Source organism: Chiloscyllium plagiosum, unplaced genomic scaffold (genome assembly GCF_037043375.1).
Source record: "Chiloscyllium plagiosum isolate Xiang-an unplaced genomic scaffold, Cpla_swu_hap1 HiC_scaffold_4, whole genome shotgun sequence".
Taxonomy (NCBI): domain Eukaryota; kingdom Metazoa; phylum Chordata; class Chondrichthyes; order Orectolobiformes; family Hemiscylliidae; genus Chiloscyllium; species Chiloscyllium plagiosum.
Window position 1 is genome coordinate 101,406,197 of NW_028270142.1, and position 17,552 is coordinate 101,423,748.

Genomic DNA, 17,552 nt, shown 5'->3' on the forward strand with positions numbered 1-17,552 from the left:
AGCGGAGATTCACACGGATGATCCCTGGAATGATAGGTCTAACATACGAGGAACTGCTGAGGATCCTGGGATTGTATTCATTGGACTTTAGAAGATTAAGGGGATATCTAATAGAAACTTACAAGTTAATACATGGCTTGGAGAGGGTGGACGCTAGGAAATTGTTTCCGTTAGGCGAGGAGACTAGGACCCGTGGACACAGCCTTAGAATTAGAGGGGGTAAATTCAGAACAGAAATGCAGAGACATTTCTTCAGCCAGAGAGTGGTGGGCCTGTGGAATTCATTGCCACAGAGTGCAGTGGAGGCTGGGACACTAAATGTCTTCAAGGCAGAAATTGATAAATTCTTGATGTCACAAGGAATTAAGGGCTACGGGGAGAATGCGGGTAAGTTGAGTTGAAATGCCCATCAGCCATGATTGAATGGCGGAGTGGACTCGATGGGCCAAATGGCCTTACTTCCGCTCCTATGTCTTATGGTCTTACCCGAGCCGGGAATCGAACTCGGGTCCCTGGCGCTGTGAGGCAGCAGTGCTAACCACTGAGCCACCGTTCAAAGCTAGGGGGCATTTTCTTTTTTAAGATGGGAGGAGAAACTTTTAAAAAGAGCATGAGGGCCAACTTCTTTTTTAAAAAACACAAAGAGTGATTTGTGTGTGGAACGAACTGCCAGAGGAAGCAGTGGATGTAGGTATAGTTACAACATTTAAAAGACATTTGGATAAGTCCATGAGTATGAACTGCTTGGAGAGATAGGAGTCAAATACAGACATGGAACTAGTTTAGTTTAGAAATATGGTCAGCGTGGACTGTTTGGACTAAAGGATGTGTTTCCATGTTTATGACTCTATATGAAGTAAGCCACTTAGCACTGAGATGAGGAAACATTTCTCAACTCAAAGAGTAGTGACCATGAGAATTTGCAAACACAGAAAGCTGTGGATACCAAGAGATTGAATATATTCAAGAAAGAGATTGATTTTGTTTTTAAAGTTATATTTTAATTTTAAAATCAAGGGGTATGGGTATAAATTGGGAACATGGTCTTGAGATAGAGGACCAGCTATGATCATACTGAATGGTGGCACAGGCGTAAAGGGCCAAATGGTCTACTCCTGCTGTAGTTTTTATCTTTGAAAGAATCCGCACGTGGAGTCTTATCGTGGGAAAAGCTGTGGCACAGTGCCTACCATTTAGTTCTGGCTAAGTAGGAACTCTTGCTCTTACAGCTGTGAGTTACAGATCAAAGGTGTACCAGTTTGACACCATTACAACATAGCTTCCAAGGCCATATAATGATACACTTTCTGTAGCCATCAAATCCTAGGGTGGGATTTGAATGCAGGACTCCTGATCAGAGGTAGGAACCCTCTTCCTGCACCACAACACTTCCATTTTTGTGATATACTGGTTAGACAGGGGGAGTGTGCAAGGTTGCATCCATCTTTGTCGCTCCTGGAGTAATTAAATTTCTCTGACATTGAAACTTTGTTCTTCTGTTCTGCCTACACAAGTGTATAACTTCACTTTTATCCACATTTTCCATCTACCAATTCTTTTGCCTGCTTAATGTGTATTCATTTGCAGTTTTAAAGTAAACGCTTGTCTCTTATCATTGAAACTATGTACACTTTTCAGTCATAACATCATAACACTGTAGTGAACAAATGTTTATTTTATTTATAGAGTAATTTTTATCACATTATTAAAAAAAAGACTGCATCCAGTTCAGCAAAAGCAAAGTTGTTAATAGATTGGTGGTTAATTTGGTACAAATTTTGACATCACATTCAACAATTGAGGTTTGTGTTTCTTCTTAAATTACATAATCCTATTACAATATTAGCAAAAACTAACTTCTGATGTTTCCCCAAATAGATGTCTGTCAAATGGTTATATTATAGATTGTTACACAATAAGATTAATATGATCCAATATGTAAAGCATCACTTACTGTTTTCACTATAATGCTTTGACAATCTCATTACAGGCATTTTAAAAAGCTTTATACTCTAAAAAGCAAATACTTAAAATTATGGAAGTATTCAAAATATTACATACAGAACTTATTTTTATTTCTCAACTATGATGCAGTTTTGTCCAGAATGTTCAGAACTACAGGAGCAATTTAAGCATCAAGCCTGTGTAGAAGTGCTTTGAAATGTACAAAGCCAAACTGTTTATTATGATGCTTCTCTGTTGCAGTTTGAAAGATTAAGAGTGGCATCAGTAAACATTAAAAATATCACTGTCACCAGAAAAACCAAAAGCCGTTAAAAGATTTGTTTTAACAAATTTCAACAAAAGTATAACAAAGACAAATTGAGGTGTATACTACAAACAAATTAAATTCAGTATGTATTTTAAAAACATAGCAAGCTGGATGCAACAAACTGTCTACTTGCTAAAATCATAGTGCAATATGCACATGTTCTAACACCATTGCCCTCTTTAGGCCTAGTAAGTTTATGAAGTAGATATACACGAACTCAAAATGTCCATTTGCTTGGAATTAAAGATTTTGTAGACTATTGTATCGTTTGTAATGAGTCATCTGATTGGTCTATGCAAAGGTGTGCTCAGGATAGCTAACTTTTATGGCTCCCCAATAACAAGCTCGGATTAGACAGATCAAACCTAGGAGATAAGCAAAAATCCAGGAAACGTACGTTGCAGTATAACGCCTGGCAAATTCTTGGGTCCCAACCTTTTAAAAAATAAACACAATAGTTAGATCTTCTACAATTACATTGTATTTTCAAGACCAATTCAAGATTCAAGTCAACACAGATGTTAATTATTTATTCTGTTAATTGTCTAGCTAAGAGTCACCATTCAGGATACAAAATGAGCAAACTGCTGAACTGTTCATACCCTTCATAAATTGACAAATTTACTTATAATAGAGAAACACAAGCAAATATCAAATATGAAGGATACAAGATACAGCTGTATAAGAAGATTTTCCAAGCTTAGTTCAGACATTTAAAAAAACACATCTAAACCGCTTCCCAAACCTACTCTCACAAAACCAAACACACAGCAACTGCTTTTGGCAAACAGATTTGAAAGAATTATGGTAAAATTAGGAGCCAAAAAGACAATTTCAATTGGAAGCAAGGACAAATAGCAGATATTATATGAAAACTTGTCATCTTTCCTAACAAAGAAAACACTACCCAGGGCATAGAAAGAGGTGGTAATTCAAACAGTAGAGGGATTTACAAGTGAAAAGGTGGTCAAGGATAAACTGCCTTTATTTAAAGGTGATTAAGCATCAAATGAGATAGATGCAAGCACAGATATGGAGGAAAGTGAGAGGAAATCGTATGGACACTGGCTGTAATTTTCCACACTTCCTTAAACTCAGGGATGGCGTTGAGACAACTGGAGGATTGCAAATGATGCATAGTTCAAAAATCTTCAGATTAGAATTAGAAACAAACCCTTTGGCCTCAAGTCCACATCGATCCTCCGAAGAGTAATCCACCCCTATGCTATACTTACCCTTGACTGATGCACCTAACCTACACATCCCTTAACACTATGGGCAATTTAGCATGGCCAATTCACCTAACTTGCACATCTTTGGATTGTGGGAGGACATGGAGAGAATGCGCAAACTCTACACAGATAGTCGCCAGAGGCTGAAATCGAACCCAGGTCCCTGGGTTTCAGTCAACATAACTTCAGTGGTGGGAAATTTTAAGAAACAATGAATTGGGATAAAATTAACAGTCACATGGATAAAAGCAGGTTGATTAAAGAAAGCCATTGTGGGCATACGTTTATGCATTCTTAGGACGTGAGTTGTGCCAGTGGTTAGCTGCCTTTTTGAACTACTGCAGCCCGTTTGATGTTGATAGACTTACAATGCTGTCTGGAAGGGGGTTACAAGAGTTTGATGCAGCAACGCTGAAGGAATTATGAATTTGCAAGCCAGCATGGTGAATGGCTTGGAAGGGAATTTGCAGGTGGTAATGTTCCCATGTATCTGCTGCCCATGTCCTTCTGTATGGTCGTGGACATCGGCTTGGATGGTGTTGTCTAAGAGGCCTTGGTGATTTGCTGCAATTCATCCTAGACAGTACATTGGTGGAGGACAAACTGGGGGTTGGTTTAGCTCAGTTGGCTGGACGATTAGTTTGCAAAGCAGTCTGATGTCTGGGTTCAATTTCTCCCACCAGCTGAGGTTACCATGAAGGTCTCTCCTTCTTAATCTCTCCCCTCACCTGAAGTATGGTGGCCCTCAAGTTAAATCACCTCAAATGAGAGTAGCTCTATGGTCTGGCAAGACTATGGTGACACATATGTTTGTATATATGGTGCTAAACAATACTTTGCCCTGGATAGGGTCAAGCTTTTTTGAATGATGTTGGAGCTGCACTCATCCAAGCAAGTGGTAAGTACTCTATCTAACTCCTGACTTATGCATTATAGATGATGAACAAGCTTTGGGAGTCAAGAAGTGAGTTGCATGCTGCAGGATTCCGAGCATCTGAGCTGCTCCCGTATGACAGTATTTGTACGGATTGTTCAGTTTCTAGTTAATAGTAATTACCAAGATGTTGGTAATAGGGGATTCATAGTGGCAATGCCACTGAATGTCCAGGGATTATTGCTAGAATCTTTGTTGAAGATGGTCATTGCAGGGCACTTACAGGGAGCAAATGTTACTTGCTACTTGTCAGTCCAAATCTAGATATTGTACAGGTCTTTTGGATATGGATTGCTTCAATGTGCAAGGAGTGGCAAAAGGTATTGAACATCACGTGGACACCCCTACATCTCACTTTATGATGAAGGAAAGGTAATTCATGAAGAAGCTGAAGATGATTAGACATACAACACTGCCTGCTCGGACGTCCTACCTCCAAAATCACCACCATCTTGCTTTTGCCGGGTTTGACTCAAACCTATGGAGAGATTTCCCGATTCTCATTGTTTGCAGTTTTGATATAGCTGCTCGATACCACACTTGGTAAAATGTGGTCTTGATGTCAAGGGCTGTCACACATCTCAAATCTGGAAATCTGTTCTTTTGTCCATTTTTGAAACAAGGTTGTAATGACATTAGGAGCTGATGAACTTGAACAAATCCGGGCTATTCCTGAGAAATGCTGCATGAGGATGACATTTTTCATCACTTTACTGATGATTCAGAGTAGACTGATGGGACAGTAATTGATAGAGTTGGATTTGTCCTACTTTGTGAGCACAGGACTTATCTGGGCAATTTGCCACATTGTCCAGTAGATATCAGTGGTGTAGATACACTGGAACCGCTTGGCTAGGGGCATGCAAAGTTCTAGATTACACACATTCAGTACTATAATGTTATTAGCCTTGGCAGCATCTAATGTCTTCATACATTTCTTGATATCAAGTGGACTGGATGGAATTGGCTGAAGACTGGCATCTGCAATTCTGGTGACTACTGGCAGAGGTGGAGATGGATCATCCACTCAGGATTCTAGCTGAAGATTGTTGCAAATGCAAGGACAGTCACTCTCACTTCACACCTGGAATTCATGCTTGAACAAAGGCTGTAATGAGGTCAGGAGCTGAGTGGACCTGGCAGAAACCAAACTGAGCAGATTATTGCTAAGGGAGTGCTACTTAATAGGATTTTTGAGGATGTCTATCACTTCGCTTGATCATCAGTAGACCAATGGGGGTAATAAATAGCTGGATTGGCTTTGTCCTGCTGTTGATGTACATAACATACTTGAGCATTTTTCCACTGTTGCAGCTAACTGATTGTATTCAAGTTACTTGGAGGTTTCTTTTTCCAAAAGAGATTAGAGAGGGTTGGTGAGGATCATTTTGAGGATATGACTTCCAAAAGACAATTGATTCAACGTTGCACACGGGCAGACCTCCAGCAAATTTATAGTCTATGGTAACAGGAAATAAATGGGAATGGTCATTTGTTACTTTTCAGGCTGGACAAAGGTTTGAAGCAAAACTCGCAAGGTATCAGTATTAGAAGCCTTTGTTTTCCTGGTATATGCAAACAATGGTGAAGACCTTGGTGAACAGGGCATAGTTCCAAAATTTGCAAATGATACAAAACCTGGAAGCATTTTAAACTGTGAGGACAGTACACTTTAAGTGGACAGACAGATTGGTGGAATGGGTATACAAATGCAAGTGAAGTTCAGTGTGGACAAATGTGAAGTGATTAATTTTGGTAGGAAGAATATGTACAGACAATACAAAGTGTACAATTTAAAAAGGGGTTACAGGAGCAGAAGGACCTGCGTGTGGATGTGCAAAGGTTATCCAATACGACAGGAAATGTGGAGAGAGTGATTCATAAACCTTATAGCATCCATAATAAAATTATGACCACTTGCGAAAGCATCAAGATGAGAAGACACAGATTTAAAGTATTTGAAAAAGCAAGCAAAGACAAAATGAGGAAAGTCTCAACAATACAAGGAGTGGTTAAGGTCTGGAATACATTGCCTGAGTGTGTGGTGGAAGCAGGCTCAATCAGGGCATTCAAAACAGATCAAGACTATTCGCTAAAAAAGCAACAAATGTGCGAGGTTAGAGAGAAAGGAGCACAGAGATGTTGGGCCAAATGTCAGTGTAATAATACTGCAATAATCTCACTCTGACATTCCTATTCCGTGTGCCACATTGTTCTGTTAATTCCTTATCCGCTCTAAGAGCATTAGTTGCATGCGTGCTCGTTTGGGTGGGCAGGCGGGTGAAGAGGAGGGTGGAAAGGAGGAAGAGGAAGGTAGGGAGCACTGGTGATGGTGATGGTGCTGGGCTGGTGCCCTCACTGGTCACTTTAAGGGCCAATAGCTCAAGCAGTATCAGAGCTCTGCAGTGATGCAATCGAGACTGGAAGCAGGTTCACAAAAGGAGGTCTGATAGAGACAGGTTGCTTGGGTCAGAGGGTCCTTTAGGCACTTTCGGAAAGCTGTGGTCGCAAAGGGTTATATAGTATAGGCCTTTAGGAATATGGGTAATACCTACTCAAAAGAGCCCAAATGGGCAATCTCCCCTGAAGATAGCAACCCCATTTTTATCTGCTACATCAAACAAAAGAAAAATGGAATGATGGCTCCCATCCATGCTAACTGTTTTATTGTTATGCTCTTAAGATCAATTGACCCTTAATTACGTATGTTCCTTGGGCTGCCTCTGTATTCTAGAGGTAAGGTTTGGATGGATGGGAAGGTAATGGCTAGTCACCTGCTTACATGTCCCCTACCAAAAAACACACCCAGCAGAGCCATGTAATATCTCAGTACATTCAGTATCCTCACTGCCAAATCAGTAGCTTTTCACAAGGAGCTCTGTTCCATGCCTTTTGTAAGTTTAAGTGCATCACGGTTTAGTCGCTTTCCACAGATGACTGGAGATCACTTCCTTTTACAACAACTACGCTGCATCAGTGCTGTAAAACTACTTGTACATGTAGATATTAAGCTTACCATTCTTAAGCATCTGAGCTAGAATAAAACAAAGAAATGAAGATGCTGGAGACCCGAAATAAAAACAGAAATTGCTGGCAAAACTCAGCAGGTTTGGCAGTTTCTAAGAGGAGTTAACATTTCAAATCAAATGACTCTTCTGCCATTCTGAAGAGTTACCAGACTCGGGACACCAGCAATTTTGGTTTTTGAAACAATACATACCAATGAGAGAGGCTCGTGGCTTACTCATTACAGATCAAATTACAAAATATCGCATTAACAAAAAATGCAAATGTTTAAAAACAGTCTCTTCAGCAATGAAAGACATCAAAAATAGAAATGAAAGCATCCGCTATAATTTCAGGAAAGCTATTAAGATAATGGTTTTATTGGCAGGATAAAATACCAAACATGGATGTAATGTGGCTATGAAAAGCACTGCTCAGACCTTTATTCAGCAGTGTTGTGTATCAGTTTAGTCACTTGATCACAGGAAATATTGTACTGCCCTTGAGACTGCAGAGATGATGATTATATGATTCTTTCTCACTCACTCAATCTCCACACCCTGACACAGCTGCACACTGTTCCGCATTCTTAAGCCAATTTCTTATCCCTAACAAGTTACAAGCTCTGAAACAATCTCTAATGAGAAACATTTGAGAGTGTTGATAATATTTTTCTTTGAAAATATGTGTCAGAGAGAGTCATAGAGATGTACAGCATGGAAACAGAGCCTTCGGTCCAACTCATCCATGCCAACCAGATATCCCAATCTAATCTAGTCCCATTTGCCCGCAATTGGTCCATATCGCTCTAAGCCCTTTCTATTCATATACCCATCGAGATGTCTTTCAAATGCTGTAATTATACCAGCCTTCACCACTTCGTCTGGCAGTTTATTCCACACACGTACCACCCTTTGCATGAAACGTTGTCCCTTAGGTCTCTTTTATATTTTTCCCCTCTCACCCTAAACCTATGCCCTCTAGTCTGGACTCCCCCAACCTAGGGAAAAGACCTTGTCTATTTACCTTATCCATGCCCCTCATGATTATATAAACCTCTACAAGGTCACCCCCTCAGCCTCCAACGCTACAGGGAAAACAACCCCAGCCTGTTCAGCCTTTCCCTATAGCTCAAATCCTCCAACCCTGGCAACATGCTTGTAAATCTTTTCTGAACCCTTTCAAATTTCACAAGATCCTTCCAATAGAAGGGAAACCAGATTTGTACACAATATTCCAAAGTGGCCTAACCAATGTCCTGTACAGCTGCACCATGAGATTTGATGATGATATAATTGAGGTTTTCATGAGTACAAAAGAAACCAACAACTTTGCTATTTCTGCTTATATTTCTTACGTTCTTATGACAAGATCACCAGATAACTAAAGTGCATAGTGAATTTTCAGTAAATTACAAATTAAGTTAGAAGTACTAAGAGGAGCGATGCTAAAAAGAAAACTGATGAAAGCACACAGCCCTTTCATAATATATTCCATCGACTTTCTTTCCACTGACTTCAGATACCACCAAAGAGAAAGTCATCTCCAATTTAATGCTCTCAAACTGGTGATTCTTAATGATAAAGAATATCACTATAATTGTTAATTTTTTAATGAAAAAGGCACATATCTGTGGGCATTACAATGTGAATCAGCAAGTAGCAACTCTTTTGGTCAGTAGATAGTCCAATATGGGAAGCCATGCTCCAGGTTTTCTGTATGTTCTGTAGTAAGGAAACTCCAACAAAGCAGTCTCTTGCAGCTCAATTATAAAGAAGCCAGCTATTTGTTGTAAATAAGGTTATCCAGATGTCAAGAAAATGTGTTTCAAAGTGTTTCAATGCAGAGACTGATCTGCATATAAAAGTGGTTTGGTAGTACTCCTTCAAACCAAAAGCACATTTATAAGAAAGCTTTTCTAAGTCCTAGTAGCAAACATTATCAATGATGCATGCTGCTGCATATCAAAGATGGTCATTGATCAAGACGGTTCCTTCCAATTGCAAATATGTTGGCTGTAATATTGGATAAGGGAAATATATCCTTTTACCCATGCTTGATGCAGACATTAGGACCTTGTAAATGCTTGTAACTTGTAGCAATACTTCTAACTTAATTGTTTCTCATTCAGTTTGATTCCATAGCATTTTTGATATAAGCATCACAAATATTAAATGAATATCCATACAATGTTTTCAACTATTAATGCTTCTAATTGCTCAGGACATTTCAAGTAAATCAATCATCTTCTTGCTCAATACTTTTTTTTAAACATTCTATCTATCATCATAGCGATTGGTTCCAAATTAGATTCTAGAGCAACCATGACTGATTAAATGGACTGAGGAACCAATACCGCTCATTCATTTATAAACAAGCTTCAGAAATCTTGGTCAAGTGAAAATATTTCACATAATTTAGCATTTGTAGAGATCCAAGCATTGCAGTAAAGGTAAATAACCAGATCTAAAGCCCTTCCAAACTCTTTCCACACTAACAGCTCCCACCTCGCTCCCCGCACTGCCACTCCATCACTAACTATATTGCCAATCCAAATATCCTCTCTGCTCCAAGCTGAACCAAATATTGAATCCACAGACTGATTCCAAAGATAATGAAGCTTTTTGTCATCTTAATCTCTGGGGATGAGATTTGTGCTAGGAAACCAATATCTGAATAACCTCAGGACATCTTCAGTTACAGGCATCATAAATGTGCAAAAAACATAGCCCACAACCAAGAAGTCCAACCAATCCTAAAGAAGAGATAGGACCTATAACCTAACTGAAAGGTAAATAGGGAAAGGGAAATTATATATCTAATCAAGTAAGACAGGGAGAGTAATTGACAAGAAATGTAAGCAGCCTAAATATAAACCAAAAGGGAAAGGCAGCAGAGGAAAAAATAAAGTAAGGAACAGCATTATGACAAGCAAATAAAGTTTGTAGAACAGGATTCTTAAAAAAAGTGGTTAAATGTGAAGTGAGAGGAAATCAAAATGAGTTAAAGTGCCTGTACAGCAATGTACAATGCCCATAATACACTAGGAGGCACTGGTGCATTGGGAAGAACCATAGATTATAGTATGAATTACTGAGACAGTGACAGAAAATCAGAACTGAGACAGAAACATGACAAGATACAACATATCGAGCAAAGATAAATAGGGAAGTGGAACAGCAGCATCTATTAGGGATAAAACAATGACAGTAGGAAAAATGCCATCAGCAGGAGAAATACAAAACCCAAATGGAGATTAAAAAAAAAAGATTAATCACAACAAAGTGCAGACAACCAACAGCAGCTGGGAAGTTAAGGTCGAAATATGCTAATGTTTTGGGGAATTGAGTCAAGAACATTGAATAATCAACTTTGGGCATTTCAACTACTCTGATATTCATTCAAAAGTATTAGGGAAAAGGCATAAAATGATTGTAGGGATTTCAATGTGTTTAACTTTTTTTAAATGTAATATAAAAAGCCTAAAAACATGGAATTTATTATTGGGATTTTGATTGGTGAACAAACCAGAGTGGCAAGAAGAATTATAAGGTAGGGGAACAGTTAAACAACAGGGGCCATAACACAATATGCTTGAAGATATTACATGATAAAAATCAAGCTAATAGATCAGGGAAAAAAAACTGAGCTTGAGAGATTGGGAAAAAATCTTGGGAAAATAAAAAAAAAGTCAACAATACTGGTGAACAATACAAGACACCATGAAATGTTCAACAGAGTGCAGAAAAATAAATACCCTCAAAGGAAAGAAAAAAAATAAACAAACACCAACATTGCACCACATGTCCATGTTCACAGAGAGACTTACAGCAATACGCAATGTCATGGAGGAGAATTTTAAAACCTTCACAAGAATAAATTAAAGAATGGGCAGAAAACATGCCACAATGAGAACAATTCAAGCAAGAAATGAAGTAGTGGAATTATCACCACTCCAAGGTGAACCTCTGAAAGCAAAATAGCTATAAAAGGTAGTTATAGCAGGGTTATCAAAATTACTTACAAATACTCCTGATAAAATGACATAAATACAATGCTGTTCCTTACTTTATTTTTTTCCTCTGCTGTTTTTCCCTTTTGGTTTATATTTAGGCTGCTTACATTTCTTGTCAATTACTCTCCCTGTCTTACTTGATTAGATATATAATTTCCATTTCCCTATTTACCTTTCAGTTAGGCTATGGGTCCTATCTCTTGTTTAGGATTGGTTGGACTTCCTGATTTGTGGGCAAAAGATCAGCAAGGCGGCCTTTGTGTGGAGCCGCAGAAAATGGGAGAGATACTGTTGGAATATTGTGTGCAATTCTAGTCTCATTTCTATTGGAAAGATGTTGTGAAACTTGAAAGGCTTCAGAAAAGATTTACAGGATGTTGCCAGTGTTGGAGGATTTGAGCTATCGGGAGAGCTGAACAGGCTGGGGCTGTTTTCCCTGGAGGGTTGGACGCTGAGGGATAACTTTATAGAGGTTTACAACATCACGAGGGGCATGGATTGGATAAATAGACAAAGTCTTTTCCCTGGGATCGGGGAGTCCAGAACTACAGGGCATGGGTTTAGGGTGAGAGGGGAAAGATATAAAAGAGACTTACGGGGCAACTGTTTCACACAGAGGGTGATACGTGTATGGAATGAGCTGCCAAAGGAAGTGGTGGAGGCTGGTACAATTGCAACATTTAAGAGGCATTTGGATGGGTATATGACTCTATGATTACCATTTGTAAAAAAATCTTCAGATGGCCTTATTCAAGCAATTTTTTTTGTGAGAGGGTAAAGAGGCGTAGCAGCAGCAGGAGGAGGATGGTCGATATTGGTTCTGTAGATGCAAGTTCAAGGTACTGTGCTTAATGATAAACCTTTGATTGGTCTGTCAACCAGATCTAGGTGTGCGCAAGCGTGTGCATGTGTTCAGGAGTACTCAGCATTGAAACATCCTCTTAATTGGTTCCAGGGCCAGTGACGACATCTTTGTGTCTGGACAGTACAGCAGAAACATTCAACCTGTGAATTGTTTCTCAGAAAACACCTCATTCTCCATTTGGAGAATGCAGAAGGGAAGATCGTTTGAGACAGCTGGTTACTCTTTCTCAGCAAACATTTTTACTGATAGGAAATAAGAAAAATAAAAACATCTTCAGAATACTGAAATGGTTACTCCTCAACCTGTTAATGAAAGGTCGAGAATCAGTGTGTCCACATCCTCAAACTCAGAGTCAAAAAGAACCAGAGACATATTGAAGGTTGGAAGAACTGTGCTTTGCCGATTTCTTTTGGTCCTACCTCACCAATTGTCCCGTCCATGTGTATGTTTGAATGTGTATAGGAATATGTTTTCAAAAGTAAAATTTAAGTTGCAGAGGTGTACAAGTTCCTGCCAGTTTAAAAACAATTGGTTAGCAATAAATGGCCGTTTTGTTTTTAAAGAACTGAAACTTGAGTGTTTTCTTTTAACCTGGTTCATCAGTCGGGTAAATGGGGACTTGGAGGTTTGATTAAATCTTTTCATATTTGTACCAACCCAGGGAAAGATTTTTCATGCCATAATTCACTCTCTCTCTTCAGAACGTTCTCCAGCCACTCAGCAAAAGCTTAGACCCAAACACCAGGAGACAACATTCCATCTGAGTGTCAGGCCTGTAGCTGCAGAAAGCTGATCTGTTTCTCTTATGATAGAATTCTCCCACCACTGTGCTGTCGCACTCTCGATCCTTGATTTGTCCTTCAGATCAAATGCAGCTCATGGAGCCATAGACCTGGATGCTGCTGCGTTCCAAAAGAAACCATTTCCCCAGATGTATCCAAAACAGATAATCTGTTAGAGGGGTGATGGCTCTGGGAAACTCTGCATTACCTGCCTGGTGCTTTTACTTCATCTAGTGGTTACCAATTCCTTTTGCCTGTGTACTCTTGACTCGCAGTGTCACCACCGTGGGCTTTTGAGAATGGCCCACACAGGGTCCAGGTGATACTCCAATTCCAGAATGTGGATTTAATAACAGGTCCATTGAGCATATTGTAATTACCTGTTGCATTATTCATAGTCAGTTGGCAAAATAATAAATAATTAGAGAGTCATCGAGTCATAGAGATCAACAGCATGGAAACAGAACCTTCGGTCCAACTTGTCCATGCCGACCAGATATCCCAACCCAATCTAGCCCCACCTGCTAGCACCTGGCCTATATCCCTCCAAACCCTTCCTATTCATATACCCACCTAAATGCCTCTTAAATGTTGTAATTGTACCAGCCTCCACCACATCCTCTGGCAGCTCATTCCATACACATACCACCCTCTGCATGAAAGAGTTGCCCCTTAGGTCTCTTTTATATCTTTCCCCTCTCTCCCTAAACCTATGCCCTCTAGTTCTGGACTCCCCCACCCCAGGGAAAGGACTTTGTCTATTTATCCTATCCATGCCCCTCATAATTTTGTAAACCTCTATAAGGTCACCCCTCAGCCTCCAACGCTCCAGGGAAAACAGCCCCAGTCTGTTCAGCCTCTCCCTGTAGCTCAAATCCTCCAACCCTGGCAACATCCTTGTAAATCTTTTCTGAACCCTTTCAACTTTCACAACATCTTTCCAATAGGAAGGAGACCAGAAATGCACGCAATATTCCAACAGTGGCTTAACCAATGTCCTGTACAGCCATAACATGACTCCCAACTCCTGTACTCAATACTCTGACCAATAAAGGAAAGCATACCAGACGCCTTCTTCACTATCCTATCTACCTGCGACTCCACTTTCAAGGAGCTATGAACCTGCACTCCAAGGTCTCTTTGTTCAGCAACACTCCCTAGGACCTTGCTTTTCTTTTTAACAGGGACATCACCTTGAACAGTGAGCCATATGATAATTGCATTAAATATAAAACAGGGAACAAATCAAATCAAACTCAAAATAATTAAAATCCTTGGTCCAGCTGAATTATACTGTGCATTTTAAAAGTCTATAAGGGAAAGAGATTTGGCAGAGGAAATTCTACATTTCTTTAATGTGTTAGAAAAAGGTATGTTGGAAGAGAACTGGTGCAGCTAATTTAATTCTTACACTTAACAAGGTGGAAAGAACGCGCCCAAAGAATTATAGATCAGTGAACTTGATATTGGTGCTATGAAAGCTAATGGATTCCTTACTGAAGGAGAGATCAAACATAAAATCTATGAAATAACACACAATAATGAATAATTAACCAGGACTTTAAAAGTGAATAATCTTGGTTGGTCAACATTACTAAATTATTTTGAGGAAACAACAGAATAGCACTGCTACCTCACAGCACCAGGGGCCCGGGTTTGATTCCACTCTCAGGCTGCCGTCTGTGTGGATTTTGCACGTTCTCCCAGTGTCTGTGTTTCCGCTGGGTGCTCCGGTTTCCTCCCACAATCCAAAAGATGTGCAAGTTGCTGGATTGGCCATGCTAAATTGCTCATTCTGTTCAGGAATGTGCAGGATAGTTGCATTAGCCATGGGAAATGTAGGGTTACAGGGACAGGGAAAGGGTAGAGAGATGGATCTGGGTGGGATGCTCTTTGGCAGGTCGGTGTGGACTTCTTGGGTTGAATGGCCTGTTTCCACACTGTAGGGATTCTACAGAAAAGTCTATGGACTGACCTCCAACAACCACAACAATCTTCCTTTCAGCAAGGTTCAGAAAAATTTTCACTTGAATATCATTGACTCCAGCTTTGTACAAATTCCTCGAGGCCAGATTCAGTTAAATGCTACTTTGATGTAATGGGCAGTCACTCCACCTCACTTCTGGAGTCTAGTTATTTTGTTTAAGCTTGGACCAAGACTGTAATGAGATCAGGAGCTGAATAGCCCTGGCAGAATTCAAACTGCGAGTTAGTGAGATTTGTTTCCTTTACAAGTATCATTTAATAGCAATATCAACGACCTCTTCCATTACTGTGCTGATGATCAAGAGTAGACTGATGGGATGACAAGTGGTTGGGTTGGGTTGGGTTTGTCTTGCTTCTAATGAACACAGCATTACTGGATAATTTTCCACATTGTCACGTAGATGTCATTGTTGTAGTATTCATGAACATCAACGCCAGGCAATAACCATCTCCACAAAGAGACAATCTAACTACTGCCCTTTGACATTTAGTGGGGTATTCATCACCGAGTGCCCACTACCAGCATCCTGGGCTTACCATTGACCAGAAACTCAAGTGGATTCACAAAATAAATACAGATTTGAAAGGCTCTTATGGCACAGTGATAGTGTCCCTATCTCTAAACCAGAAGGCATTGGTCCAAGTCCCACCTGCTCCCAAGATGTGTCATAATAGGCCTGAGTAGGTTCATTGAATATATCTAAATACAGATTCGACAATAGCGGTCCAGAGGCTAGGAATCCGTCAGCTGGTAATTCACCTTCTGACTTCTGAAAACCATGGAAATATGAAATACTCTCCACTTGCCTAGATGAATGATGCTCCAACAACACAAGATGCTTGACACCATCCAGGATAAAACAGCTCATTAGATTGGCAGCACATCCACAAACATCCACTCCCTCCATCAGGAGTTGCAACAGTACGTACTACCTACAAAACATTCTGCAGAAATTCATAGAGCCTTACACAGCACCTTCCAAACCCATGATCACTACCATCTAGAAGAACAAGCACAACTATATGGGAACACCAACACCTATAAATCTACTCCCCTTCCAGACTTGGAAATATATTTCCATTCCTTCAGTACCATCAGGTCAAAATCCTGGAATTCCATTTGTAATATCATTGAGAGTCTACTTTCGGTGCACAGATTGCAGAAGGTCAAGAAAGTAGCTCACCACCACCTTCTCAAGGGCATCTTGGGATGGAAAATGAAATACTGGTTCAGCCAGCAACCCATGTGTGAATTACAAAAAAAACCGTATTGGAATAGCTCAGTTGGATGCACAGCAAGTTTCGGAGCACACGTCTTCAGCACTATTGCCGGAATGTTGTCATGGTCCATAGCCTTTGCAGTATCAAGTGCTGTCAGCTGAGTTTTGCTATCACATGGTGTGAATCAAATTGGCTGAAGACTGGTACATGTGATACTGGAAATTTCAGAAAAAAAGCCAAGATGGTTTGTTGACCTTTGGCCGAAAATGGATGCAAATGCTTCAGCTTTGTATTTTACACTCATCTTCTGGAGATTGTCGTTAAGGACAAGAATATTTGTGGAGCCTTCTCCTTAGAAGAGTTGTTTAATTGTCCACCTCCATTCATGACAGCAAAGCTTATTTGATCCATTCGCAAAGGATAACAACACTGCCTACTGCATGTTGCTTTTGTTATTTGACATACAAGTAGTACTTTGTTGTAGCTTCAGCAAGTTGTTACCTCCTTTTCAGGGGGTTTGGTGCTATTTCTGGGACATGCACTGTTGGTTGAACCAAATCAGTAATGGTAGCGTGAAGGAAGGCTGGGCAACTATGTTACATATTCTGTTTGGGCAGGTTCGGAAAGTGCCAATGGTTATTGCAAGAGCACCGGCTGAGCTGGAACCCAGCCAGCTATTCATAATGGAACAGCTATCACAACAAGAACTTTCTGCTTAAATGACAGGTCCATTATCCATTTCAAAGCACAGGCCTTGTTAATAAACAACTAGCTGTCTTTCTTTACAAGAAAATCCCAACTAATCGATATTAAAAACATGACAATAGCAAACCTTTAAAACTTCTCTTTTCACATTTAACTTGATGGCGCTTTTTCCATTACTTAACTAATGTATTACATCTGAATAACAATACTACTGGCCAACTTAAGGGTCGATTCACCTTTGCAAGATGGATTCCTGTGATGAATTATAGACTAAACAGGTTATCGTGATGGCAGCAGTTTGTAAAAGGATTCCTCATAGACAGTGAAAGAAAGCCTCTGAACATCAAATGAGCATGAGCAGATTAGTCAACTTGATTTTACCAATTATATCCTAGGAAGTCAAGTGTGTCTACCATTCCTCCTCCAATTGACAGGTTAGTGTTTTGGTCAGCACCATGAACAATCACATGGCTTGAGAGATGAAAGTCACTGTAAAGGTTATGAGCTAGAATTCCTCTACATGAAGGCAGGTTG

The 17,552-nt window shown here is 39.9% G+C and overlaps 1 protein-coding gene across 1 annotated transcript in view; it reads right to left on the reverse strand.

The window, feature by feature from the left end:
• Positions 1–1,660: 1,660 nt before the first annotated feature.
• Positions 1,661–17,552, reverse strand: part of pip4p2 (phosphatidylinositol-4,5-bisphosphate 4-phosphatase 2) — an 87,196-nt gene continuing 71,304 nt past the window's right edge. The window contains exon 7 of the mRNA XM_043688103.2: positions 1,661–2,707. Coding sequence (XP_043544038.1) covers positions 2,564–2,707 — 144 coding nt within the window. The 3' untranslated portion in view covers positions 1,661–2,563. The remainder of the gene's footprint in view (positions 2,708–17,552) is intronic.